Here is a 25,229-nt window from a genome sequence, read left to right as displayed (position 1 = left end):
AGTGTAATACTTCCACAGACTGCCCTCTACAACTTTGGGCAAGTCACTTAATCTACACTGTGCCTCAATTCCCATTTGTCAAATGGGAGTAAGAATCCTGACCCACCGCAGAGGAGTGTTTGAAGGTAAATCCATTAATGTTTGTGAGGCACTCAAATACAACAGTGACTGAGGCCATGAAAGTACCTGAACAGCTAGAGGACCACCCCACTTAGGAACAGAAGAGTAGTAACTTTAGTCGGGACTGAATTATATTGACAGAGCCATATGGAGCAGCTTATACAGCAATTCCACCTAACCCTGGGTTTAACTTGTGCAATCAGTCATTTGCTTTCTTGGGCATTAACGTTCACTATGCAGTAGAATGCACCTTGCAAACAAATATGTATCTTTAAGAACAAGAAAGCCTGCTAGCAACAGCCAATATACACCACACAATATCTGGATATCAACTTGAAGCAGGGAGGGGGACACATGCAAGCTAGAGAACAGAGAGGGAATAATAAGTGTTAAATAGGAGCGTTTGGAAACAGGAGGTGAAGGCATTTTATATGACCAGCTCTTTAGCTATGAACTCCCCCTTCTCTCCTGTAAACAAGAAGACAGGCAGGAGAGCACCAATGCCCACAAACCAGACTCCTGATAAACAGGAACAGAAGAGAGTGGAAAGTTGATCCTAAAACTAAAGAGCAAAGCCAAGGCTTTCAAATACCTTGCTGTGCCCACGCAAGTTTCTTCCCAGACTTGAGGCAGGCAGATGTCCCAAACGGGCTCCCAGTCAGGCAGGCCCTTAGCCAGACCTCTAGCTTGGGGAAAGAGAAGGCTTTGGTAATCTTCGAGTAGCCGTTCTTCACATGCAAGGGCTGCCAGAGAGCAAGCTCATGAAGAGGATGGACAGTCCTGGTTTTGTTCACAGTCCCCTCAATGAGAAAGCTGAGAGCTCGAACAGCTTCAGGGGAGACCAGGCTACCGTGAGTGGAATGGGAAGAGGCCGTGAGCTGGTCCGGGTCCAATAGCAGTTCCAGCAGATCCAACAGGTGGTTCTGCACAAACGCTTGGTGGGTGTAATCATTCCAGTTCTTAGAAATCAAAACAAAAACAAACAGAGGAGCTCTTACTGGGCTGAGACACTTTCTCAATGCAGTATCCATTGCATCCTGCTCAGATCCCACCCACAGCAGCTCTAAATGGAGAAATCAGCAGAAGTAGAATACAGACTCCTTCCCACGAACCATTGATTCTGCAGGCCTTCTCTTACCCCCACAACAGACTCCCCCAGCAAATAAAGGACACTGGATCCATTAGCCATCTTCAGAGTGGAAGAGGTTCAATAGTTCTACTTGCCGTGGCCATGACCAACCAGTCATTATATTAGCTAGAATGAGAGAAGGAAATGGATTCCCACTCCACTCTTCATGAAAAGGTTCAGCACACAGGTGCTTGGAAACTAGGGTGGGAATGAACTGTAACGAACACCTGACAGTCTAAGCCTCCATGAAGGCAATTATGGTTCCTATTGAACCTGGATGCTTAGAATAGATGCAATCAAGTACTAACTCAGGAGGAGTTGTGGGAAAAACCTCAGATAATCCATTATGAGGAAAAATCCCATTAAACATTCATCTCAAAGGATCATTATAGTTCAAGTGCTGAAGATCTCCATAGCAAGGGAAGACCAAAATATGAGACAGCCGATGATGAAAACTCCAACAGACATCAGCTTATGCTGGACAGGCCTCACTGGACCACACCAAGGAGTTACACTCACCTGGAGTGCCCATTCCAGATACCTAGAAAATTAGCATCAAGCAGGGGCATTTCCTCAATAGTTCACAAAAGGATAAGCACAATGAATATAATCCCCCAACCTGTGGGGGAATGAAGCTTCTGAAATAGATATGGCAGATCCATTATCTATTCATGAAGCTTCACAAGATGGGCCAGTCTAGTTTTGAACTTGAACTGCAGTTAACAAAAATCATCCACTATAGAATGATGCTGAATGCCCTGAACAGTATGTGTAAAGAGGACCATTCAGCACAAAGCCCTGGATAAGCACTTTCCCCCTCTTGTCTATTATAAGTCTTTGTGTTTAAAGTCCACTAACCCCTATTTTTAGTTTCAGATGCTCTTGAGTTGCAATTCAACAGTTCTTGTTCCACGTGACACTACAACATGTATGGTATTGATGTCACACCCCTGACAAAAATCCTGCTGACACTAGCAACTGGCCTTTTTTCAAGGTGTGGGTCAGCTAAGAGTCTCTATTGTGCTGCCCTCAGTTTGTAATTCACTTTCAAATATGGTAGTGCAGCAGGATTGGCTTACCTGGCTAACTTCAGATACTTCTGAATGTGAGATACAAGACATAACCGCCTACATTTGATTATATTTGACTAATCTATTTCTCACAGCTTTGTGCAACTTATTCAGACATTGCTCTAAGAATGGCTACCCTAGAAGCCTGAACATGTAATTATAGAGGAGCAGCCTCTGAAATAAATGAACATTTTCTGCTTGTTACACTCCTCTATTTTAAAGGGCAAAGATTTGGGCGGGGAAATTTAAAAAACCTATCACAGATTGAGACTGGATGTGAAAGTTCAGTCTGCTGCAAGTTTTTATGGGCAAGTTAGATTTTTGAAAATTAATGTTAGAGTAACCATCTCATTTATTATTTAGCTCAATTGATTAAGTGCACCCCTAGGTGCATACACAAGCCTTGGGCAGGAGTTCACTTCCCCACAAAGCAGATCTGCTCCCCACCCCACTTTAAGGTGAAGGTTTTGCAGCCCCTCCCTCACAGTAACCTCTGTGGGGACAGGGTTACAAACAATACCTTATTTTGACAGGTGGATTTTCCAGTCAGGTTGTCAGACTGAGATTTGTCCCTGGGACTTGGCCACTCTTCTCCAATCAGAGATGTCCGCAAGGAAATCTTGTTTAGCTGCTGAATGTACAAGAACAGCAGGAACTGCAAAGTGTCTACTGACAGCTGGCCAAGAGGGGAACACAATGTTAACACATACCAGAACATGACTAATGCATGCAATAATTCAACCAAAGAGCCTACTATTTTATAACATAGATAACAGGGTAGCTAAAATATCACAACTGATTGTGGCTCCCCTACACAAATAGGTGTGTGGTGTTACTATCCGCTATTAAACAAGCCTCAAGAAAGCTCTAGCTCACACACACACACACACACACACACACTAGGTTTATGGGCTTGACAGGTGCTTGCTTGGTTTCTATGGGGTTTCTGTTTCTTTAACTCTACACCCCTCCTTTACAAGCCTCACTGGTAGCCATGTTACACCATGCAAAAAGCTCCGCCTCTCTCACTGTCTACATCACAATATTTGCCACTGCATATGTCACTGGTAACCTTGGGAAGACACTTGTTCTCAAACCTTTTTTCCACTTGCCCATAATTTCCTAAAAATACTTCTCCTTGGGCTCAATATGCACAGTTTGGGACACCATCAAACAAAAGCACTAGGCCCTCCAATGAAAAATGGCCATTATCAAGTGTCAAATTAAAAAAAAAAAACAATTAAGTGTAGTCTTTAATGAGTGTGTTAGAATGGTTTTCAAATGGATATAGTTTTTCACGCTCTAGCTCAAATGGCTGACCTGTGTTCAAATCGTGCCCCCTAAATGCTGTACATTTCAAAGATCAGTGTGCAAAAAAGTGGTTATAAACAAACCTGTTTTGCAATCTTGACTACTGCAAGCGCTACCAAAGCCCCACTAGATAATAGCACATAGACTTTGTGAATGAACACAAGACCCAAAGGACCAGTGCAAATGACTAATGGACAGCTACTCCTGGCTTAGGGAGCTTGCTGTTTAAGCTCAATTGATTTCAGGACAATCACATGGATCTTTTATATGTGCACTCCTTAGCATGCCTTTTTGCACCACACACGAGTTTATCAGAGAACAGCATTACAACTTCAGAAGACCACTGGCTTTTCCAGTACAGACCAAAGGAAGTGAGGTCAGGTTCCTTCCACAAGAATAAGCCTTGATCCAGACCCTTCCACAAAGGCCACAATCAACAAATGCTGAAAGTGTTAAAAGTTTATCAAAAAGGTGTGGAAAGAGTTCTTTAACAGTGACATGCAAAGGAAAAATATTGGACTTGAGACAGAGGACAAAAGTTTTCTTCTGCTTTCTGCCATGCCCCATTACAAATTCAGGTCCTGTCTAGCCTTACAATAACTAGAGAATAAGCAAAATGACATTACAAAAGGCAAGAAAAAGAGGAGTGGATTTTTAAATCAGACTGTTTAAATCTCATTTCTTGTAAGACCAACTAACACGTTAAAGGATTACTTTTCTGAATAGTCCCACCCTTTGTGGGAGAACATACATTCTGAGACCTTTCTTCCCCCGCCCCCCACCCCTTCTCCCTACAAGTCAGTCAGCAAAACAAGGGGAAACAATAGCTGACAATCCTGATAAAGTGAAACAAACAGAGGGGGAAAAAATGTAGATGTTCAAATCTATTTTATACATCATAAAGCAGAAGAAAAGGAATAGACTAATTGAAATTGTTTGCAGGTCACCTTTACAGAAGTCTCCTTTGTGCACATCTTCCTATATTGTGTAGAAAAAATAGTAGTGTGTTAGGAATAAACCACACTTGGGATTTCTCTGCTTTTAAGGGTTTAAGCAAGACCCTGTTATTTTTTATGTCAAATGTTTTACTCTAGAAAGGTGTCTGTCAGTTATATCAACCATATGCAATCTTGCTGAACAACATTTGTTCTGTAATGCTATCTTGTCTTTTAAAGTGGAAAAGTAGCAATGTGGCTCTGAAGAGCAGATCTGGTTGCTGGTATTTACTCCAGTCAAACAGAAAACAACTAACAACTTGAATGGTAGCGTGATCTGCATTCACAGGCACAGTTAGCAGAATGATTAGGGCTTCACTGCCATGAAGAGTGTGAGAAAAAGGCTGTTGGAGATGTGATTGTACAACCCTTCAGATCAAAAGGCTGGATGTGATCCCAAATGACTGTGCATGAGTAGCAAAAGGCCCTAACCATACAACCTTGATTGGCATAACCCATGCTCCAGTGCCTAAAACAGTTCACCAGAGAAAGATTACAACATTATATTTCATGCCTTATTCCTCTGCTTCTCTAGTTCCTCTTCTGACGTGCAGCTGGACACCACCTCTGCCCATTCCAGACGTTCCTCTGGAGTCCGTTCCACTAGACTGTCAAATATCTCAAAGTAGAGCCAGGCCAAATCCTTGGCTAACTGCAGTTTCCCACAGGCAATGTGTCGCCACATAGGCCAGAAAAGGCGTGGATAACAGCCCTCGCTGGCCCGCGTCCGGACATACGTGGACATCTTCCGGAGATAGTGCATGCTGAACTTGGATGGAGGGGGGATCTGCAAAGCCCCCACTATGAAGGGTTCTGTTTTCACCCAGAGGTGCACCATGGACTGATCCATTTTAACCAGCTCTGGGAACTCCACAACTAGGAGTGGAACCGCCTTCCCTGCAGATCTGACAAACAAAACAAAACACCAGACATTGATCCAAAAAACACTCAGCACGTTTGCGCCAAGGCCAGAGTGAGCAATTTGGGACAAGGGCTAGCATTTTGTACCGAGTTTGTACAACACCTAGCACAGGGGGGCCGGGCCAGCCTTGGGCGTCACAGGCCCGACCAGGCCACAAACGACCAACAACGGAATCGTGCTTGGAAAGCCTCTGCTACGGGGGCAACCCGACATAACGTGTGTTTATAACCCACTCCCACAGACCCGGGAACTACGGCCTGTTGGGGACAGCCATGAGCGCTACAAAGGAAGGCCAGGCCACCCCCCACCAGCCCCCGCACCCAGGGGCGGGTCTGAGGCGAGAATGATTCCCCTTCTCCCCCCTCACAGTTAAGCCGGCCCGGATGGGAAGGCTCCCCACACCGCGCGGGCAGGGAGCCCCAGGAGGGGCTGCATTGGGGGGGGGGGCAGGCCGGGCAAGCTCCAGGGCAGAGACCAGACCCCTATATATATATATATACATATACATATACACACACACACACACACACACACACACACGGCGGAGCCCGACCGCCGCATCCCGAGCCTGCGCTCACCGCGCCTGCCCTTAGGCAGGGCCAGGGAGCTCCGCTCCGCGTAGCGTTTGAATCCCCGCTCCCTCCCCATCCGCACGTAGCAACCACGCATGCGCACTGACCCGCGGCTGCTGGCTGACCAGCGTGACGTTGCCTAGCTAGACCCCACCAACACTATCGAGCCAATGGCTAGACGTGCCCCGCCCAGGCCCTTTCCGGACCACCGGCAGGACAGGCTCCGGCCCACGATACCCGTAAGGCCCACGTGCCTCTGTTCTTCCTCGTGGGCTGGCAGCTGTTGCAGGCAAGGGAACGCCTCAGTGCCCCGGTACGACAAACGTCTGTCCGAGCTGCAGCCAGCCTGGCCTCTCGCGCTGCTCCGCCCCCTAATTTACATATTACCGTTTTCAGTCATTGGTATGATCCTACCAACGCCGGGGGGGTTGGGGGTGAAGAGGGCGGGAACACAGGGGCCCTGGGACATAGCAGCGCCTGCGCTTTCTGTCACAGTAACGAGATTCTGATTGGTGTGTTTGACTAGCGTGGAGGCGGGGCGTATGTCCGCCTCGTGATTGGCCGAGAGGCACGAGCAGCTTGTGATTGGCTACCTTCCAGACCGGCAATCTCTGAGAGGTCCCTTTTAGTTGGTTTCTGATAGTGATGTCACTGTCCTTCCAGGCATTCTGATTGGACACTGGGGTAGGTGATGCAGATAGCAGCGATTGGTAAGGCGGCTCACTGCTGATGTAGAGGGATGTGATTGGCCAGTCCGGCCGGGCGGTTGGTGAAGTGTGCGACCGTGATTGGTGAGGTGTCACTGGGGTCGCGTGCTGTGCCACAGTCTGATTGGCCCGCTCTCTTCGCCGGGCTCTGTTTCATATCTATGGTTACCGGTGACTGAGTCTCTGCCGCTGCAGGACCCGGCCGAAGACCCCCCACCCCCTCCCGCCAGGCGAAGTGAGCCGTGTCCCGGCCCTGTGCAGGCGCGGCGGGGAGTGAGGCCTCGCCGCCGTCATGGCCCCTCGCTCTCTCGGCCGTCTCTGCCTGCTGCTGCTCTACCTCCTCGGGGAGGCCAGCGCCGGGTGAGTGCGGCCGCGGTGGGCGGGGATTCCGGGGGAGCGGGGCCTGTGGAGGCCTAGGTCCGTTCCTCGTGAGGGGGCGCGATCCCTCAGGCCGACTCCAAGCCCCTGCCTCCGGCCCTTCAGGCAGCGACCAACCCCCACCCATCGTGGGCCTCCCCGGTCTCCGCCCACGCCATTCCCCTCCTCCGCTCACACTTACCCCGCCCACCCCAAGCAGCGACCAACCTCCGCCCAGTCCCCCCCTCAGCCCCCGTCTATTCCGGGCCCCATTCCCCATATCCGGCCTCCGGCCATTCCCGCCCCACACACAGCCCCCGTCTATTCCACCCCCCCGCCCATCCCCCCATACAGCCTCCGATTATCCCGGCCCTCATTCCCTACACTCGGCCCCTGCCCACCCACCCCCAACACAGCCTCCGACAATGCCATACCCGGCCCCTGGCCATCCCTCCCCAGCTTAGCCCCTGATTATCCCAGCCCCTGGCCATCCCCCACACTCAGCCCGCGACTATCCCGGGCCCCATTCCCTACACCTGATGCCTGCCCACCCCCCCAACATAGTCTCTAACTATCCTGGCCCCCCAACCCTCACACACAGCCCCTGACTATCCTGGACCTCATCCCCCCCTACACACACACACACACACACACACACACAGCCTCCAACTAGCCCAACCCCCCCATCCCCCACACCTAGCCCCTTCCCAGACCCCAACTATTGTGGCCCCCGTGCTCCCACACCTGGTCCCCCGTCCATTTTCTACACATAGCCCCTGACAATCCCAGCCCCCCGCTCCCACACCTGACCCCTGCCCATCCCCCATACACAGCCCCCAACTATCCTGGTCCTCCCATCTTCCAAACTTGGCCCATGCCCATCCCCCACACACAGCCTCTGACTATCCCGTTTCTCACACACACACACCCCTGCGCACACAGCCCGCAGTCAGTGTCACCATCACCCCACACATACACATTGTCTTGAGCTAGTCACTGAATGTCTCTGTGCTTCAATTCCTCCTGTGTAAAAGGGTGTTAATAGCACTTATTGAAACTCTCAGGTGTGCAAGGAGGATGCATTCATTATTGTTTGAATTGTTTGGATGCTGCAGTGGTGGTGGTATCATATGAGTGATAGATGTGCTGCACATGTGGAATAGTTCTATGTGGCAGAGGCCACAACTAGATGCTTATTTTGCTCTGTATTTCTTAGGAGGGATTTCTATAAGATTCTGGGGGTGTCCCGCAGTGCATCAGTAAAAGACATTAAAAAGGCCTATCGGAAACTGGCTTTGCAGCTTCATCCGGACCGAAACCCTGACGATCCGAGAGCACAAGAAAAGTTCCAGGATCTGGGTGCCGCCTATGAGGTCAGTGAGTTAATCAGGTATCTGCTCCCAGTACTAACACAAACATGGTTTTCCTGTATTGTTGGCATCTCTGCTCATCTCATCATTTCGGTGAGGGTTGAACAAGTTCTCTTTCCCAGTGACGTCCTTGGAGCTGGCATTAATCAGGAGGAGTCAGCAATGATTACATTGCACTGTTGGTAATGAATTGCTGCAACAAAAGTGAAAAATCAGACAGGTTTATTGACCACAAACTGCAGTGGAGGTGATAGCGAAAAATCATAAAGAGTCTGGTGTGTGTTAACCTGATTGCTGTCACTCTAAGGTTTCTAGCAGTGGTCACAGGCCAATTTTTGGATTCCAATTTTCTAATTTTCAGAGTTAAGTTATCCTCTCTTGCATGTTGTAGGAAAGAGGGAATGTTTCCTTTGATGGAGTTTGCAGATTCCTATATAGGGATCTGAACATCTTGTTTCATTTTGCAGGAGATATTGCAGTAGTTGGCTTTCTGGGACGAAAGGCAGCTTGATTGCTGTGGATGCTCAGGATGTATGAGGACAGCGGTGGCTAAATTTTCTTCTTTGGAAAACAATAGCTTATTCTTTCAAAGCACCAAAACTTTGGTGTAAAGTTCTCTCGCTGGGGAAGGGAAGCTAGTGCATGATTAATAAAATGGACCTCTCGATGCATTTTTTTTTGGAATCTTCAGACAGGATATGCTATTCTGGGATTTCATAGTTGTACCTGAAATAGATCATTTAAAATTACACCTTTACCCCGATATAACACTGTCCTTGGGAGCCAAAAAATCTCACCGAGTTATAGGTGAAACCGCGTTATATCAAACTTGCTTTGATCCACCGGAGTGCATAGCCCTGCCCCCCTGGAGCGCTGCTTTACCGCATTATATCCGAATTTGTTATATCGGGTCGCATTATATCGGTAGAGGTGTATTTGTAGTTCCTTGGCCCTCTCCCATCCCTAGCATTTGTTCCTAGGCTAGTAGGATATAGGTTTGAAATTTGATACCTGGTTGTCCTTAAGTCTGGAGCTGAAGCATACTTCTAAGTCTTCAGACCTGCCAGTGTGTAATGGAAATTGTCAGAATATGTGACAAATGACCAAACCCTGTGATACCTGGCTTTTGTTATCTGTTGCTTATGGCACAATGTTTTCAGTCTTAAACTGGTTTAAGGGTGTTCTCACTATGTGAGTTAATTGACTTAAGAAATTTAAAGAGAACATTAAGAGATTATTTGATTGTCGTGTGTATATATATAAATACCTACGTGGGGAGAAGATCTGTTTCACTAATCTGGGAGACAAAGGTATTGACAAAATCCCTTGGCTGAAAACTAAAATTAGATTAACTCGGGTTAGATATAGAATCAAACTAATAGGGAAGGCAAGATGTTTAAATGGTTAATTATCAACAAATATGGTGCTTTCTCACTTAAAGCCTTTACTTTGACTGAATGGCTTTCTAAAAATATGCTCCACTTCAGCCACAAAATATGGGCTTGATTCAGGCTTAATTACTGGCTGAAATTCTGTGCCCTGTGCTACACAGGAGGTCAGACTAGATGATTGTAATGGTCCCTTCTGGCTTTCACATCTATTAAACCCATTTTGCAATCTGTATTTAATTCACGGAGTGAGAGAACATCCTTAAAAATTATTGTCTGGCACTTATGGTGCGACAACACAGGTAGTCCTCTTTTTGGCTGTTGGTGGCCCAGGAGAAGGGAATGAAGTGGTGGTGGTGGGGGGGGGGGGGGGGGCTGCCCAGGCCACTGAAGAGTTTAGTGAAGGGCTAGCTGCCTGGGTTTTTTGTGGAATGCCAGGGAGAAGGAGAGGTGGACCCTACCATCCCAAATTCACTTCATGCAACTCTCACATTCGTACTACCCTCTATGTTTAATATTGGACACACCTCAAATTAATGCAGGCTGGACCCTCATATCTTAGGTCACTATCCAGCTGCTGTCCTTCCTCTTCCTCCTGTGCTCTTGTGGTTGGTGCTGTTTCTCTGTCCCTTTCCATTCAAGCCTCAAGGGAGCAGAGAGTGGTCCCTGAGGAGGAACTGACAGTAATTTTCAGGTAGAGCAGGAGTGAGCAGCTGTCCTGGGCCAGCAGATTATTTAGGTGTAAGAATCTATTTATTTGGGGTATGTATGTCTGGAGTAGATACTGTGCTGGAGAACAGATACGGATCACACTTATGCTTCTGCAGTGGTGGCCCTAATGCTGTGCAACTGACTAAGATCTGCAATTGTAGCCATTGCACATCTGTTGCTTTCCTCACTGTAGAAGCACTGTTGCACAAGTACATAGTTGTGAGTGCATGAAAGGAGATGATGTAACTTTTGGTCAGATAATACAGGGAAGTTTTCTACTGGTCCTGCTGAGTTTGGACCTCTTTTTAAAGCAAACTATTTACTCACTTTGAATGGAAATCCTTAAATTATCCTGGGAAGGGGGGGGGGGGGGGTTTTCTGTCTCTCTTGCAAACAGGAAGTAGTGAAATTCAGCACTTCTTCTATGTGAAAAATATTTACCTGTTTTCTTTCCAACATAAAGTTCCAGATCTCTGAAAACCTATGCACATGCTTAGCTTTACATTCCTGACTAGTCCAATTTAAAATCAATGGGACGACTAGCATATGTAAGGCTTTGCAGGATGTGGGTCCTGACACTTTTGAAGCCACTTTGTACTGTTAATTTTACTGTTTTCCCTCTTTCTGTGCATCTCTGACACAATAGCTTTAAAAAAATGGGAAAAGTGTGATTGTAAAATCACAAAAATCAGCAGGGAGACTCGGGCACATGTAGTCTTTGAAACATTAAACTCATTAATTTATTTTTTAAGTTGACTAGATTTCAAGTTAACCATATCTCTTTAAGGTACCATGGTGACACAACTAAACCCATTAAGGGAACATAAAAATTCAGGTTCTATCACCAGTATTGACTCTTACATGTCCATTGTGTTCTTAAATATTTTTGCAGCACTAAAATTAGAAAATGTTGTATGTGCAATGCAGCAGATTTAATGTTGCTGTTGGGCTCTTAGTTCTTGCACTTCCTGACTGTGCAATCTTAGTATTGCATCAATGCAGTGTTTCTTGTGGGTGTTTCCAAAAGGTGATGTGGGGACATCTGAATGGTATACACAATTTACAAACTCACTCACATCGGACCTTGTTGTAAGTGCCTTCAACCAAGCAGTGTATACTTGTTAGCTGTCCATGTATGCACAGCCCATCTTCCCTCACTGTACATGTAGAATAAGGACCATTTGAAAATCTACTATTTAATTAAAATGAAATCACACAAAGCAGTAGCCCTCATTGAGAAGTATGGCCTTGCCATGTTTCATATACCAGCCATTTTTCGTATAGCGATGTCTTAAAAAAATAAAATTGTAGGAAAGGTATGGTTCTTGCCTCCTCCCCTTAATTTAAAACAGCTTAACCAGTAGTGTTCCAACTTTACAAACTACTTCAGCTCTGGGCAGACCAAGCATGGAACACTCCAGTCTGTAAGGTTTCTATTTTGGAAAGTATCAGAGGGGTAGCCATATTAGTCTGTATCCACAAAAACGATCCCTCCCTCTCACAGACCTTGGGAGGCAGGCCCAGTCCTCGCTTACAGACAGCCCCACAACCTGAAGCAAATACTCACCAGCAACTACACACCACACAACAGAAACACTAACCCAGGAACCAATCCCTGTAACAAACCCCGTTGCCTACTCTGTCCCCATATCTACTCTAGCGACACCATCAGAGGACCCAACCACATAAGCCACACCATCAGGGGCTCATTCAGCAGGGGCACATCTACTAATGTGATATATGCCATCATGTGCTAGCAATGCCATGTACACTGGCCAAACCGGACAATCTCTACTGTGATAGACCCAGGCCAGTTGAGTATAGCAGAAGGCAGATATACTGGCCACTGGATTAACAGTTTTCTGTTCCCTGACTGACCAGGCTAATGAGAACATCTGACTCCAATTAACCTGCAAAGAGTCAGTTGAGGCCATTAAGCTAATGTGACCACCTGACTCTAATTAAGGCCCCGCTGATACTATAAAAAGGGCTCACTCCAGTCAGGCAGAGGAGAGCCAGGGAGCCAGAGGAGAGGAAGTGCGGCTAAAGGACTGGTTAATGAAGACACCCTCAAGTTATTGATAAGGGAGCCCTAAGGTAAGGGTGAAGAAGGGAGAAGCAGGAGAGCTGTGGGGAAGTGGCCCAGGGAAATGTAGCAACTCTGGCAGTGAAAGGTTGGCTGCCAACAGCTGCTACCATTAGGGTCCCTGGGCCAGAACCCGGAGTAGAGGGCGGGCCCGGGTTCCCCCCAACCCACACTACAGGAACACCTCCTGGGAGGGGAAGTCAGGCCCCTGTCAGCACAGGAGGTTAAACTGTTCTAAAACAAGCCCTAGGGACAACAGAGACTGTGGGAATTCTCTCACCAACCTCCTTGCTGGCTTATGATGAAAAGGGCTCAGTAGACTGTAACCCTGGCCACAGAGAGCCACTGAGGCTAGCATATACCGCCTAGAAGTGCAGGACCCATGGGGATAAGGTCAGAGCTCTGCCACAGTACGTAAAAGAATAAATGGACGCAAATCCGACATCAGGAACGGTAACATACAAAAGCCAGTAGGAGAACACTTCAATCTCCCTGGACATTCAATAACAGATTTAAACTTCATCCTTCAACAAAAAAACTTCAGAAACAGACTTCAAAGAGAAACTGTGGAGCTACAATTCATTTGCAAACTTAACACCATTAATTTGGGCTTGAATAGGGACTGGGAGTGGCTGGCTCACTACAAAAACTATAAGAAGAACAGGAGTACTTGTGGCACCTTAGAGACTAACAAATTTATTAGAGCATAAGCTTTCGTGGACTACAGCCCACTTCTTCGGATGCATATCAAAAACATACAAAACAATTTTCCTTCTCTTGGTATTGACACCTCATCAATTATTGGGAGTGGACCAGATCCAGCCTGACTGAATTGGCCTTATCAACACTGGTTCTCCACTTGTACACTCCCTTCTCTTCATGTGCCGGTATATTTATGCCTGTATCTGTAATTTTCACTCCATGCATCTGAAGAAGTGGGTTTTTTACCCACGAAAGCTTAGGCCCAGATAAATTTGTTAGTCTTTAAGGTGCCACTGGACTCCTCATTATTTTGGAAAGTTATGAACGTGCTCCAACAGGTGTAGTAAAGATTTATTTGTTTAACAGCCCAACTATAGCTATTGTTGCTGGTAATTGTCCTAATACCAAGATAAATTAGCAATCAAAAGCTACATTTAGTGGCAGTTAAGGTTGCATCAGGGTGTATGCTACCCCCTTGAAACCTGAAAAGCATGGAAATATGAAGTTAAGAGGAAATACTTGTGCCTTCCTTTTCAACTTTATATTGAGTATAACACTGTCAATAACACACTCCAGTACTCCATAACACTGTCAATAACCCACTCCAGTACTCAGCTTTTGCTTCCATCTCCAACAGATACCCAAAAGCTGTATGTATCCCAGCTTCATCAAAGCCCCCCTCTGATGCAAAACTTTAACAGCCACCTCACATGCTTTTGGATCAACAGATTAGTACATCTGATTGTCACACATTCCATGAATTTGGGAAGTTATTCCACCTTAACACGGCTGAGGTTGCTGCTCTCATACTCTCTCTTCCTTCCCCTCCCTCGCCCCATGTTGTCCCGGAAGTGAGTGCCAATGTTTGTGCCGCAGCAGATTTATCATCCTATTTGGTGGCTTCACTGGTGCTCAAACTTGAGATTTTGGCTAAAGATTATAAAATGTTCTCTAGACAAATGCTCCTTCTGTATGACTGATATTGGAGCAGGAGGAGCAGCAGTGTAGTTTACAAAGAAGGGTGACACACTTCTGTGAAAGACTGCCAAAAGGGCTGTATTTTTCGACTCTTATTGTTCTATCAATTCGTTTTCCATTGGACCACCATGAAAAATTTGAAATAGTGTTGAATTATATTGTGTCTTGGCTTTGCTGTTTCAATTAGATGAATACAAAATAAAGGTTTATAGCTCTCTTGTTAAGCTGAAAACTTTTGACTTAATGGTAATTATGGAGTCATGACCAGCACCATCATAATAGTCTTCTCTCGATGCCGCCATTGTCTCTTGTTCCTCATTTAGGAATAACGGCAGGGTTAATTTCAAAATGTGTCTAAATAACCTAGTTCACTTACGCACTAGTGTTTATTGTCCCACATCCTCTGTCCTTCCAGGTGCTCTCAGACGAGGAGAAGAGAAAACAGTACGATACATATGGCGAGGAGGGATTGAAGGATGGTCACCAGGGTTCCCATGGAGACATCTTCTCGCAGTAAGCTTTCATCTAGGCAAACTATTCTGCAGGCAGGAAAGACTAATTTTGTCCATAATATAAAGACACCAATACTACTTCACGGACTCCAGCACCGACCAAATGCTTTGTTAGTAGTAGCCTCAATCTCCTCATTTTTTCCTGGTCAAAGATAAATGAATCAGCACTGTGTATCCAACACTCCTATCCTAGCTGCTGCTTTCACGTACATGCCACCCCTTCTTCCACTGAGTAATGGGCATGAAGACCATGTTTGTTCTCTCTCCCCCACAAACCAGCATTGTTCACTTGGCAGATTTGCTAGTGTGAGTGATGTATAATAGATTGTAATTGCATTAAATATGCAGAATCTTTCTTGCATCCTCTGGGATGTGCCTGGTGTTTATTACACTGCCACAGATGATGGTTTAGGGGTTGTTGTGGGGTTTTTTTTTAAGGAAAACCGTACAGCATCTTTCCCCGTTTTTTACTGGTTTAAATACAGCAAAATCTGACCTCTTCATTCACTAGCACTTCAAACAGCACCTCTTGCTTCAGGGTAAACCTGGGGATTATTCATTTATGATAGAGATATCTTTGCTACAGTTGTCCTTTAGGGTGTCAGTATCTGCTGGTGTGGTCTGCTTGGAGGATGAGAGCAGCCCCTATTGACTAGTTTGACTGAATAAAAAGAAAGGCCATGCTTGGTTACTGTCTCTTCCTCCACTAAACACTCTGTCTGCTAGGGCTGGATTCCCCTGAAGCCAGTTAATGCATTCTTGAAGAAGACCCCTCAGTGTCCACCCTCAAATAATGTCCTTGTCTGAACATTGGTACTGCACAGAAGGATATCCCAGTGGTTAGGGGTTTAGCCTAGGATTTAGGAGACCTGGGTTCAATTTCCTATTTCACCACAGGCTTCCTTTGTGAGGATGCAAGTCACTTAATCTCTCAGGGCTTCAGTCCCCATCTGTAAATGAGATTAATAGCACTTCCTGCTTCACAGGAGATAAATATGTTAGACTGTGAAGAACTGAGATACTACGGTTATCGGGGTCATATAAGCACCTCAGATGTGGTCCCAAAAATGTATTCCTAGCTGTGATGACTTTAAATAAGGAAATCTCTCCCAAAATAACTGATTTCTCTTTGTTTTTTGAAAGCATGCAACTTGTATTTGAAGGAATATCAGCTAAGAATAGGCATTTGGTTTGACAATGTTCAATTTGCTGTACAGTACATCTTATATGGTGGTGAGAAGAGGCTTCAAGGAAGCCTATTGCTGCATTCGATCTCCGTGTTCTAACAGAGATTTTGTTTATGAAGCCACATAGCTGGAGTGAACTTAAACTTCTTCCTGAACTAATGAACGTCCATTACTCTGTAGCTTCTTTGGGGACTTTGGTTTCATGTTTGGAGGAAGTCCTCGTCAGCAAGACAGGAATATTCCACGAGGAAGTGACATCATTGTGGACCTGGAAGTTACACTGGAGGAAGTGTATTCAGGAAACTTTGTGGAAGTAAGTATAACAGTCTATTTCTAGGAGCCTCCCCGTTGAACCCTTGAGCTTGCTGATGACTGCTGACCTAACTGTTGGTGAATAGTGCATTCTTAGAAAGAAATGGAAATGGGTTACTTCCTAACAGTGTGTCTGAGGAGGGGTGAGGTACAAAACAGACATGGGTGAGAGGCAATGCTGGAATTTCTTATGCTCTACATCAGGGGTCTCAAACAAGCGGGGCTTTTGCGTGTGGCCCACAAAGCTCCCTGTGCGCCCCCCCACCCCTCTGCCTACCCGCGGGATTGCCCCCTGTGGCATTGCCAGCCCCGTGCCGTTCTCTGAAGCAGCTGGCAGTACACCCCTTCGGGCCGGGGGAGGAGGGGGAAGGAGGCAGAGGGCTCCTGCTTTGCCTCCTTCCAGGCACCTCTCCCCGCATTTCCCATTGGCCGGGAACAGGGAACCGCGGCCAATGGGAGCTTCGTGGGAGGTACCTAGAGGAGCGGCAAGAGCAGCGCACGCACAGAACCCTCAGACCCCCCTCTCCCCCAGGGGCTGCAGGGACATGGTTCCAGCTGCTTCCTGGAACGGAGTGGCACGGGGCCAGGGCAGGCAGGCAGGGAGCCTGCCCTGGCCCCGGTGCATGCCGCTGCCACCCCGGAGCCACTCTAGGTAAGCGGCGCCAGGCTGGAGCTCACACCCTGAACCCCTCCTGCACTCCAACCCCCTGCCTTGAGCCCCCTGCCACATCCCACACCCCTCCTGCACCCCAACCCCCTGCCACATCCCACACCCCTCCTGCACTCCCTGCCCTGAGTCACGTGCCGCACCCCTCACTCTCTTGCACCCCACCCACCAACTCCCTGCCCTGAGCCCCCTGCTGCACCCTGCACACCACCAGCACCTCAACTTCCTGCCCTGAGCCCCCACCACACCTTGCACCTTTTCTGCACCCCCTGGGGGCAGCGTTGGGGTGGGGACTTCGGGGAAGGGGTTGGAATGGGGCAGGGAAGGGGTGGGAAGAGGTGGGGCATGAGCGGGGCCTAATGGAAGGGGTGGAGTGGGGGCGGGGCCAGAGGCAGCGAGGGGGGGTGTCAGTGATGCGGCTCTCGGTTCAATGCACTAGTCCTCATGTGGCCCTCATGGTCATTTGAGTTTGAGACCCCTGCTCTACATCCTCCTGTTGCTGCCAAGTACCTGGTACGGTTCTGGGAACCAAAAGCACTGTGGAGAAAAGGATGTTCCCAAATAGGTCACTTTGAAACCCAATGGAAAGCTGCAGCAAAGAGATGAAACATTAAACAAGATGTAAGCTTATTTAGTCTCTTGAAGTCAGGTCCTCTCATATCAAACCCTGCCACTTTCAGCAAAGTAGTTGCCACCATATTAATCTAACTTAATTTTTACATGGCCAAGCATCTCTGTCACAACAGACGTCTAACACTCTGTGTTTAGCAAATATACGGTGCTTTCATTTAACTAGTTATGTCTCTGATACTGGTAATCCCCAGTACTGAATTAAATGCAAAAAAGCTGTATTAATCGAGCATTATAGTTGAGGGTTCAAGTGTGTAAATCAGGCAACTGAAAATTATGGTTCCCAAAGCAATTAACCATTAACTTAAAGGGTATGTGTGTCTATACTGCAGTCAGGTATGATTGCAGCACATGTAGATGTACCCAAGCTAGTCATTGAAGTATGCCTTGGGTGGGCATGGCTATCTTCACTGCTAATGTTACTCGAGCTACCTTTGATCTACCTAGATTACACATGCTGTGATCACACCTTCCAGCTGCAGTGTAGATATACCCAGTGTGTGTGAACAGCAATATACAATATTATATATGCACTGTATACCTTAATATACAAATTGTGGTAGATTTAGGAACTATAACTTTAATTTCCTGAATCTCTACATTGTATTAACAGTTTTCATGTTTCATTTCCTCGGGTTCTTCAGTATAAAACATTATTTGATTTCCCATCCAAATAATATGGAAATGGACACACATGCACATCAGAAGTATTTGCATGTGGATATAGAAATCCTGCTAGACCTTGAACCCAGTAAAAAACAGGTATAAAGACATGTTTTGAAATAAAGCCAGGAGCTTAGCACTATGGCATACCCCTCTTAAAAAGAAGAATCATCCTGTACTGCACTTGCACAGCTTGCAGTCTTCAAGTGTTGATTTCAATGACAAGTGCCTCAGCCAGATTTAAATCTTTAAAATAAGCTTGTTCAGAGATGTGAAAGGAGGGGGGGTGTTCTAAAAGTATCTTTAGAGAAAAAACTCTTTCCTAGTCACTGTAAAAGGAATGGAATTTTAGCCAGCTTCCCAAAATAATTCATCAAAGGCATCAGATGTTTCAGCCTAATGTTACCTTTTTTATTTAGAAAGGTGGATAAGCATTCGGAAGCAGGCTTAAAAGGAACATGACTATAACAGTGACACAGTGGGTTCTCAGGTAATGAACTGAAGACTGTATTTAGGAAGGCATTTCCAAGATCAAAGGCAATTATTGTTTTGGGTGCAGCACAGATATCTTGGAGCTTGTTGTCTAGAATATGTTTCTTGAAGAAACCCTTCTGTTTGCAAAGCCTCGAGATCATTATACAGTGTGACTGGTTGATATGAAACTGCTGGATGTGTTTCTTGCAGGTTGTTAGGAACAAGCCAGTAGCCAGGCAGGCTCCTGGCAAACGGAAATGCAACTGCCGGCAGGAGATGAGGACCACCCAGCTGGGCCCTGGGCGTTTCCAGATGACTCAAGAAGTTGTCTGTGATGAGTGTCCCAATGTCAAGTGAGTGTTGTGTTTCTGCCTTGTACTGCGATATGGATAGCTAATCACAACTGGCCACTAGATGGGGGAAGGACATGCATGTGTGACCAGTATGACCCATGTAGCGGGGTGGCTTATTGGGAAAGAGCAGCTGGTTTTATCATATACTTTGCAGTTGTGGCAGAAATGAGAAGCTGGATTAGGTGAAAGGTTTTTTAATGTGCATTTTTAGCTCCACTCTCCTTGACTTTACACCCATCTAAAGAGGTGATTCTGCACTGCTATGAAAGGGGCTAAAGTAAAACAGGAGTACAGTTCCCCATTGGGATATGTGAAGGTGGGGACTGCTGCAGTGGTGTACATGGGATCTTGGGATGGTTTCAGTAGCTTAGCTCTTTGCTGTCTATAATGGTTGACCAGTGGAGACAGAGCAAGAGACACCTTTTGACCTCCACTCTGGGTAGTGTGCAGTAAATGATACAAGCAGCAGGAGAAAAGCAGCAGTCCACTGTGGGAGTAGCCTGTGCTAGTCCAATAAAATGAGTAAAACCTGCCTTCTTGCTGAGCAAGGCATCCACTCTTCTACTTTTGTTTCTCTTTATCTCCCCAGGCTTGTGAATGAAGAGCGAACACTAGAGGTAGAGATAGAGCCAGGCGTGAGGGATGGCATGGAGTACCCCTTCATCGGGGAAGGTATGGCACTACCACCATAAAGATCAGCTTTGGTAACACTAGAATGACTATGATGAGGGCAGCATTAAGGAATCTCAGTGCTTGCTGTGGGACATTGTTTTGAACTTGCCCCTTTTTAAACAGTTGGTTTGTCCTATGCATTCTCTCAATCTAGAGACTGCATCCTACAGTCAATTTTAGTAATGCCCTGCTTAAAGAGTTCAGCCCCCTTGCTTTTATATTAGACATCTGGCAACAGAAAGGGAAAGCATTCCTATCAGAAAGAGGACCTATGACATATGTCTGCCATAATGTACAGCTCTATTTCAAGTGTGTATGTAAGTCCCCTGGCCCAAGCATGCAGAGTCTTTCTCCATTATCACTTGTTCAGATCTGACAGAGTGAAAGCAGGAAGCCGAAAGGGAAAACAGAGCAGAATGCTAAATCCTAAATCACTGTACCCTATGCCTGAGCTCACCCTTGACGTTCCATGGGGGCTGAAAGGTACGTGCTTCGGAAACAGACCCAGTTTCTGCCTTGAACCTGCTTTGTCAGCAAGTCTCCATTATGGAAACATTCTTCTTCTAGCCATTTAACAGAATTAACTAGTATCATGACTTCATGTCCCAATAAACCCTTGGTTGCCTTTAGTCATCAATGTGAGTTGTAGTGCTCCACAGTATCTCAACTATAGCTGTGTAGGTTTTGGATAATCCACATTGTCACAGTTCATGGCAGCGGCTCCTGTGTTCCTCCAGTGTGGTCCCTCAACAGCACCCGCTTAGAGGTTTCCAGCTTCTCAAAAGTCATCTCTCTAGGGCAGAGGCCCGCATCTCACTCCCTCCTAACGGAGGGATCTTCAAGGCTGCACAGTTCCCAGTCTACACTGTGATGTCCATAGCAAGCCAGACTGCCCAAAAGACCAGCGTCTGCGCTTTGCTTTCTCTCCAGAGGTTATGACTAGTCTGTTCCCCACAGTAATGAGCTAGCACACAGCAATTTCTAAGCAAGCACATTTATTGTTAAGGTGAAAGTATTACAGAGAAAACATTAAAACAATAAAAGAACCTACCCAGATGCTAAAAAGCTTACCAGGAGTCACCCCAGTTCCAGCCTCTGGCTCTGGTAGGTGTCAGTCCTTTAATACCCACAACTGGGTTTTCTCTGCGGTTACAAGTTCATAACTCTCAGATTCAGAACCAGAACCCAGGCTGAGTAGTTCAGCTGTTTTTGTACAGTTCAGGCCTTAGATCTCATCTCTGGGAACAGGTAATCGGCAGACAATGACCTGCTCCTCAGGGCATAGCTTCAGAAGGCTGGGTTTTCACATAATCAGAGGGGAGGAATTTGCATCAACCTCTCCCTAGGTATTCCCCAGGAAATCCACTTAACATTTATTGTCCCTCCATATCCGTTCATCTGGCACATTTTGATGGTCTCACATCTGTCTGCTCTCTCCCCCATCCCCCCCATCCACAGAGGTTACATATAATTGCAGCTGACAACCACAATAATACATAAATCATTCATTTAATACAATGGACCTCAAAGATATTTAAATTTTATTCAATAAAGTGTCCCAAGGATGTGACCGGATGTTGCCATATCGGTCGCACACACAGTCTGTAGGTGAGTCTTCTGCACTAATTTCATGCTCCAATGTTCATTGACACATGACTCCAAAAGCCTGGGGTCTTCCATCTAAGAAGTTGCATGTAGGTAGGGAGTCCGTCGTAAAAATGGCATGGATTTTTTTCAGCTTAGAAGAAGAATACAAGACCAAGTGAGCTGAGTCTCTCTGATGTCAGACAAGCTGGCTAATTGCTGGTGAAGCACCAATTGATGACTTAGTGTAACACACCATTTCTAACCTACTTCCACAGGTGAACCCCATGTAGACGGGGAGCCAGGTGACTTACGCTTCCGAATAAAAGTTCTCAAGTAAGTAACCTGCCTGGCTAACCCACGTCTCTCCTGGCTACTAGACAGAAAACTTATCAGTGTCTTTTGTATCAATTTTGCAGTTCAAATGGCACCTCTGTTACCCATCAGCAGCATCAGGCGAGAGAGCCAATCCTCTAATGGTTTTGATAGAGAGCTGGAGGCAGGACTCGGCAAAGCAGAGTGTCATATGTTAAGGGAGTTGGAATATTTTGAGATTATTGCCAGCTGTTCAGAGGATGCTTCCCTTTTGCTTTGTTTGGCCCAAAATCTAAGATTAGATGGTAGCTGCTGGATGAATCACATGGTACTTTGGCACTCCTCTCCACCTCTTGCCCTGTGAATGGAAAGATTCTTAGTAATACACATCACTAGAACAGGAAAAAGGAAGCTGCTGAATGAGTCATGTGGGACTGTTTGACACAGCTCTTGTGTCCCAGGTCCCTCTTTGTGCCAACTGTCAAAGGTCACGGTGCATAAGGGTTACAGGGATCCCCTCATCTGTGATCTACATATTCGTTCACTAGAGAATGTAATGGAAGGTCTCTAATGAAAGCCAGTGTCGCACTGGTCATTATAACCATTGTGAGATGTATGTATGACAAATATGTGAGAAGTTAGGTATGTATAAGACAGTGCGGAGTGCAATCCAGACCAGTGAGGGGTTGTCACCACTTGCCCTGCAACCCTGGCTGCCTTACAGTGCTTTACCACTGTAGCTCCCAGCCTGGGATGCTGACAAGCAGCTACCTGCATGCAGGTCGCACCCTGAGTTTCTATGTGCTAGACAGCCCTGGGTCAGCAGCTCTGACCCCAGCAGCCTGTCTACAGCCCCACTGTGCCTTCCACCAGCCTTGGTTACACTTGCTTTCTCTGTTGTATGTTACATGGAGCTGTGTTCTAAGGTGTAAGTAGTAAGCAACAGTGAACTGTTCCTTTGGGATCAGCAGGCCTGGTAATTCTATGAGTGTCCAATGGATATGGGGCTGGACACTGCAGAGGGACACTTGGAGTATGCGGGGGCTGGAGTATGCCTATCACACCTCTCCACTCCTTTCAGTTCAGAGGGCAAGATTCTTCGTAATGCATTTCCCCTAGCGCAGGAAAAGGAAGCTGAATCAGACTTATAAATGTCTTCTCCATTCTTCTGAGATTTATGTGAATTCTCCAAGCCTTTTCATAAATGGAGGGAGGCAAGTAACCTAGAGGTCCCGAATAATTGATTTTTCAGTTCTGTGCCTGAATGGAAATATTAAAAAAACAAAATCGGTTCCTTTTGAACTGATTCTGAATCTTTCTCACCAAAATGAAAAATTGAGAAGGTTTGTTCAGGTTGAAATGAAACATTTCAAATGTCAAATTGAAACAACATCTTTGACATTTTTATTCTCAGTTCTTTTTCAGCCAAAGCCATTTGTTGAATTCAACCTGAACTCATTCATTGTTTCAGTGCCATGAAAAATGCATATTTCTGTGACTTTACTATTTCCCAAAACAATTTTGCTCAACTCTAGTACTGACTTTTGCAGAAGAGGTTGGGAGAGAGGTCAATGGTTCAAGTTCCTCTGCTCTGTTCACAGGCACCCAGTCTTCGAAAGAAGAGGAGATGATTTGTATACAAACATCACTATCTCGCTGGTCGAGGCACTGATAGGCTTTGAAATTGATATTGCCCATTTAGATGGGCACAAGGTGAGGCAAGAGTTTATTTTCATGTTCTCTACAAGCAAAATTATTTCAGTAATGATTTCTCTGTGCCCCCCAGGGACTTGTCCACTCCTGGTTGCAGCTGTTGGCCGTAAACAATCTTGTCTCATCCAGAGATTAAAAAAAGACCCATTTTGACTATCTGGAGTCTGCTCCAGAAGCTACAAGTGAGGACACTGCCCCTGATTAGCCTCCAGGCTAGAGGGCACGTGCTGGCATATGTTATCCTAAGCTCTGTGTCAGTGCTCTTACATGTCCTGGCACTGAATATTACTGGCTTTGTGGCAGATTCAGTATTGAGCATGCCTTTCTAGTATTGCCGTAAAGGAAATTTAGGATAATAGGATACTAACACTGTTCTCAAATTTCCCTTGCTTTGTAGGTTCATGTTGCCCGGGATAAAATCACAAAACCTGGGGCCAAACTGTGGAAAAAAGGAGAAGGTCTTCCAAACTTCGATAACAACAACATCAAAGGCTCACTAATCATTACTTTTGATGTGGACTTCCCCAAAGAGCAGCTGACAGACGAACAGCGGGAAGGTTTGTGCTTTAAAAACCTACCACAACATCTCACAATTTTCTGAACAATGCTAGAGCTTTGTCATGTGATTTTAAGATAACCGCCTGCAGGGATCAGGAAGGAATTCTCTCCCCCACCGCTGCATACAGCATAATATAATTGGCTAGGTGTACTGTGGGCAATTTCTTCTTTCCTCTGAATCATCTGGTTTCAGTTGCTGTACTTGGAAGGCTACCAGATTAGATTAGATGAACCACTGGTCTGATATTTGTATAACATTGACAAATCTGGAGCTGCTTCAAAGCTCCCATCCAAGGGACTGATTGCACCCTTGTTGGAGATGGGTTAGAACTGGACTTAGCCCTGCTCAGACTTAACAGCACAGTTTCCCAGCATCTGCCTCCACTTCTCTTTGGAGTTGGGTATTGCTCTGATGTTAAGGTGGAAGCTACTCTGCTGCATCAGGAAATAGATGCTTTCTCCTCACCTCTCCTTACCCTAAGCACATAGGCCAAGCCTACACAGGAATGCTCAGGAAAGTTAAGGAAAATCCGCTAACACTATGAAATCGACGTGCATAAATTACACTGCTCTACAGCCAAAATGCTTCTGAAATAAATGTAGTCAAACTTTACTAATTCTGGGTCACTGAGAACGAAAATGATGCTTAAAATTGTTGATTGGCTCTAGTTTTCAAGATATGCTATTGGGTCAGTATATACGACCCTTGACTTGGGAATGGCGGAGGATAAGTGAGTTATAAAGGGAAGGGATCTCAATTTAAACCAGAAAAGACTAAAATACATCTTTGACTGGTTCTATGACTAAATCTATGACTGGGTTTGGACAGTACTTGCTTTTTAGGCAAAACAATGAATGATGCAATCTGAAGCTGGTATTGCATCATACATGATATGAATTGCATCATGTTATTCCTAGAAGTCATGGATGATGCAATCATAACGAAGCTTACATCACTCTGCTGAACAAATTGCCCTATATCAGCTCTGGAAATCATATAGTGTCGTGCTCTCTTATTTGTCAGTGTTTGATTTTGCAAAGGGACACATTTCTGTTTAGCCAAAGTGAGCAGAGATGACTCGTACTTGTGTGAACAGTGCAGATAACTTCTGCTATGTTTGTGGTGAAGTGACTTTTGCATCACAAAAGCGCAGTATAACCACTATGGTTA

General features: G+C 45.9%; 2 protein-coding genes across 14 annotated transcripts in view; one reads left to right on the top strand and one right to left on the bottom strand.

Moving 5' to 3' along the window:
* TBCCD1 (TBCC domain containing 1) overlaps positions 1-6,608 on the bottom strand; it is a 37,591-nt gene extending 30,983 nt beyond the window's left edge. For 2 of the 13 annotated variants that reach the window (XM_042853440.2, XM_065556216.1), the window contains exons 1-4: positions 6,126-6,230; positions 5,140-5,530; positions 2,840-2,995; positions 713-1,079 (exon numbers count right to left, since the gene is read on the bottom strand). In XM_042853440.2, the coding sequence (XP_042709374.1) occupies positions 713-1,079; positions 2,840-2,995; positions 5,140-5,475 (859 nt within the window). In that variant the 5' untranslated portion in view covers positions 5,476-5,530; positions 6,126-6,230. The other 11 variants (XM_042853439.2, XM_065556213.1, XM_065556214.1 and 8 more) reach the window with 11 other exon arrangements.
* Positions 6,609-6,874: 266 nt separating this feature from the next.
* Positions 6,875-25,229, top strand: part of DNAJB11 (DnaJ heat shock protein family (Hsp40) member B11) — a 23,814-nt gene continuing 5,459 nt past the window's right edge. The window contains exons 1-9 of the mRNA XM_005303663.5: positions 6,875-7,186; positions 8,400-8,556; positions 14,834-14,931; positions 16,298-16,430; positions 19,074-19,216; positions 19,806-19,888; positions 21,751-21,808; positions 23,389-23,500; positions 23,898-24,057. Of these exons, the coding sequence (XP_005303720.1) occupies positions 7,119-7,186; positions 8,400-8,556; positions 14,834-14,931; positions 16,298-16,430; positions 19,074-19,216; positions 19,806-19,888; positions 21,751-21,808; positions 23,389-23,500; positions 23,898-24,057 (1,012 nt within the window). The 5' untranslated portion in view covers positions 6,875-7,118. The remainder of the gene's footprint in view (positions 7,187-8,399; positions 8,557-14,833; positions 14,932-16,297; positions 16,431-19,073; positions 19,217-19,805; positions 19,889-21,750; positions 21,809-23,388; positions 23,501-23,897; positions 24,058-25,229) is intronic.

Source organism: Chrysemys picta, chromosome 9, assembly GCF_011386835.1.
Source record: "Chrysemys picta bellii isolate R12L10 chromosome 9, ASM1138683v2, whole genome shotgun sequence".
Lineage (NCBI taxonomy): Eukaryota > Metazoa > Chordata > Testudines > Emydidae > Chrysemys > Chrysemys picta.
This window is presented reverse-complemented; position numbering and strand designations above follow the sequence as displayed.